Source organism: Tachysurus fulvidraco, chromosome 8 (genome assembly GCF_022655615.1).
Source record: "Tachysurus fulvidraco isolate hzauxx_2018 chromosome 8, HZAU_PFXX_2.0, whole genome shotgun sequence".
Lineage (NCBI taxonomy): Eukaryota > Metazoa > Chordata > Actinopteri > Siluriformes > Bagridae > Tachysurus > Tachysurus fulvidraco.
Window position 1 is genome coordinate 3,040,500 of NC_062525.1, and position 2,500 is coordinate 3,042,999.

At 37.8% G+C, this 2,500-nt stretch overlaps 1 protein-coding gene across 12 annotated transcripts in view; it reads right to left on the reverse strand.

The window, feature by feature from the left end:
• afap1 (actin filament associated protein 1) overlaps positions 1–2,500 on the reverse strand; it is a 78,754-nt gene that overhangs the window by 21,038 nt on the left and 55,216 nt on the right. For all 12 annotated transcript variants that reach the window (XM_047817414.1, XM_047817415.1, XM_047817418.1 and 9 more), the window contains exon 8: positions 1,182–1,281. In XM_047817414.1, the coding sequence (XP_047673370.1) occupies positions 1,182–1,281 (100 nt within the window). The remainder of the gene's footprint in view (positions 1–1,181; positions 1,282–2,500) is intronic.

Here is a 2,500-nt window from a genome sequence, read left to right on the forward strand (position 1 = left end):
CATCTGAGGTAAAAAAAAAAAGACCAGACATTGTTCTTGGTTGGTTTTTGATCCATGCGCTTCACTCGTATCCATTCATCTGTATTCATTTTAAAAATAATTGTGCATTAATACGGGTTTGTGGCGACGAGACAAGAAAATCAATCCCACAAATCATGCTAGCTGCATAAATCTAACTGCACCGGAATTCATCCCCATTAGACGATTCGTCCCTGAAGTCCACAGGCCCTGAAATCCCTCAATCCTGAAGCAGACAGAGGTTTAAACCTCGCTCGAGCGACGGCTGGATAAAAAGAATTCAATTATCTTATTTACAGATCGTCCCCCGCTCTCGTCTTCGGTCGTAACGAGGTACCGTCAACGTCAAAGGAACATGGACTTCATCAAAATCAGCTCATTCGTATTACACTCAGGAGACAGGCTGTAAAGCTGCGCAGGGATTTACGAATTTCGAGGCTTTCGCACAACATTCGTTTTTTTCAGACTGCACGATTTTTCAGTTAATAGTTAATGGTACAATTTTTGGCTGTTTATGTCAATATTATCCACATAGATTGCAGGACCACACACACACACACACACACACACACACACACACACACACACACACACACACACACACTGACATAATGATTACGCTAACCTTAAATATTTTGGCTGCAAAACGTGTTTGTTTGTTTATGTAAAGTTGTAAAAATTCGGAAAGTTTTATTGTAGCATGTTGTAAAGTTGGGGGCACGGGGGCTTAGTGGTTAGCACGTTCGCCTCATACCTCCAGGGTCGGGGGTTCGATTCCCGCCTCCGCCTTGTGTGTGTGTGTGTGGAGTTTGCATGTTCTCCCCGTGCCTCGGGGGTTTCCTCCGGGTACTCCGGTTTCCTCCCCCGGTCCAAAGACATGCATGGTAGGTTGATTGGCATCTCTGGAAAATTGTCCGTAGTGTGTGAGTGTGTGAGTGATTGAGAGTGTGTGTGTGCCCTGTGATGGGTTGGCACTCCGTCCAGGGTGTATCCTGCCTCGATGCCCGATGACGCCTGAGATAGGCACAGGCTCCCCGTGACCCGAGAAGTTCGGATAAGCGGTAGAAGATGAATGGATGAATGGATGAATGAATGTAAAGTTGTAATATTCTGTAGCATGTTGTGTATATAATATATATATATATATTCATTCTGATACACACATGTAACGATGGCGAGTGCTTTATCTGTCTCTTTTCCATCCGAGATTCCGTTTTCATGACTGGGCTCTCCATCAGAACTCGGTCTGTCACAGGACAACTTCTGTAAGAGACAAACATTAATAAACGTTAAACAACAGATACAGATTCAAAATACAGCCTGAGTGAATATACGAGTGGGTGAAGTAATTTAGATGCTGGCTATAAATAATGAATAAATAAATAATGAATATAAATAATAATAAATAATTAACAACAAGCAATAAATATAAATAATTAATAAATCATGAATAAATAATAAAATAAATAATGAATAAATAATAATATAAATAATTTATAAATAAATAAATAATAAATAAATAATGAAGTAATTTCGATGCTGGCTATAAATAAGCTTTATCAATACAAAACTTTACAGCGTGCTACAGAACTAAGATCTTTAGACTACATTGCAATAGTTTCAGTGTTGTAATGTAACGGAGTAAAAATACTTCGTTACCGTACTTAAGTAGAAATGTCACGTATCTGTACTTTACTTCGCTATTTAAATTTATGTCAACTTTCACTTTTACTCCGTTATATTTCCGAGATAAAATGTAAACTTTTACTCCGTTATATTTCCACTAAGCGTCTTCGTTACTACAGAATAAAATCAGAAGAAATGTGTGTGACTGTAATAAGGGAGGTTTGGTGAATCACTGCTCCTAGATTGCATTACGCTAATGTGCGCGCTACGGAGAAGCACAGGTACGCGCAGCGTTCACGCGCAGTCAGAACTGGAGGCGTTAATGTATAACGTTAATCGGAAAGCTGCAAATACGGCAACCAAAAGCAGTGAAATGTCACTATTCTTATTACCAGAGTTGTAGCACAAACAAAATATTAATACAAACAATCCACTCAATACTAAATAAAAATAACATTTATTGATTTGTTCTTTGTCTGAATATTAGTTTATTAATGACGTCATTCATCGGACACACTGTTTGTAGAGAACGCACACACACATGAACTGATCTGAGTGGAGACTGACATCATTACATCATGCATAACATTTTGGTGTGCACTTTTGCCATTTTAAATAACACCATAACTTTTGGCTTACTATGTAGTCATATAATATATAATATAAAACTCTTCTTGTTTTAAATTCTCACTGAGGGATAAAACCCCTAAAGATGAAACCCTAGAACCGCCCCTGGTCTTACTGTATTCCTACCGAAAATCACTGAAATTTTACTTTTTACTTTTACTTCAAATACTTAAGTACATTAAATATCAGAAAATGACTTTTGATACTTAAGTACAGTAAAAATCAGATA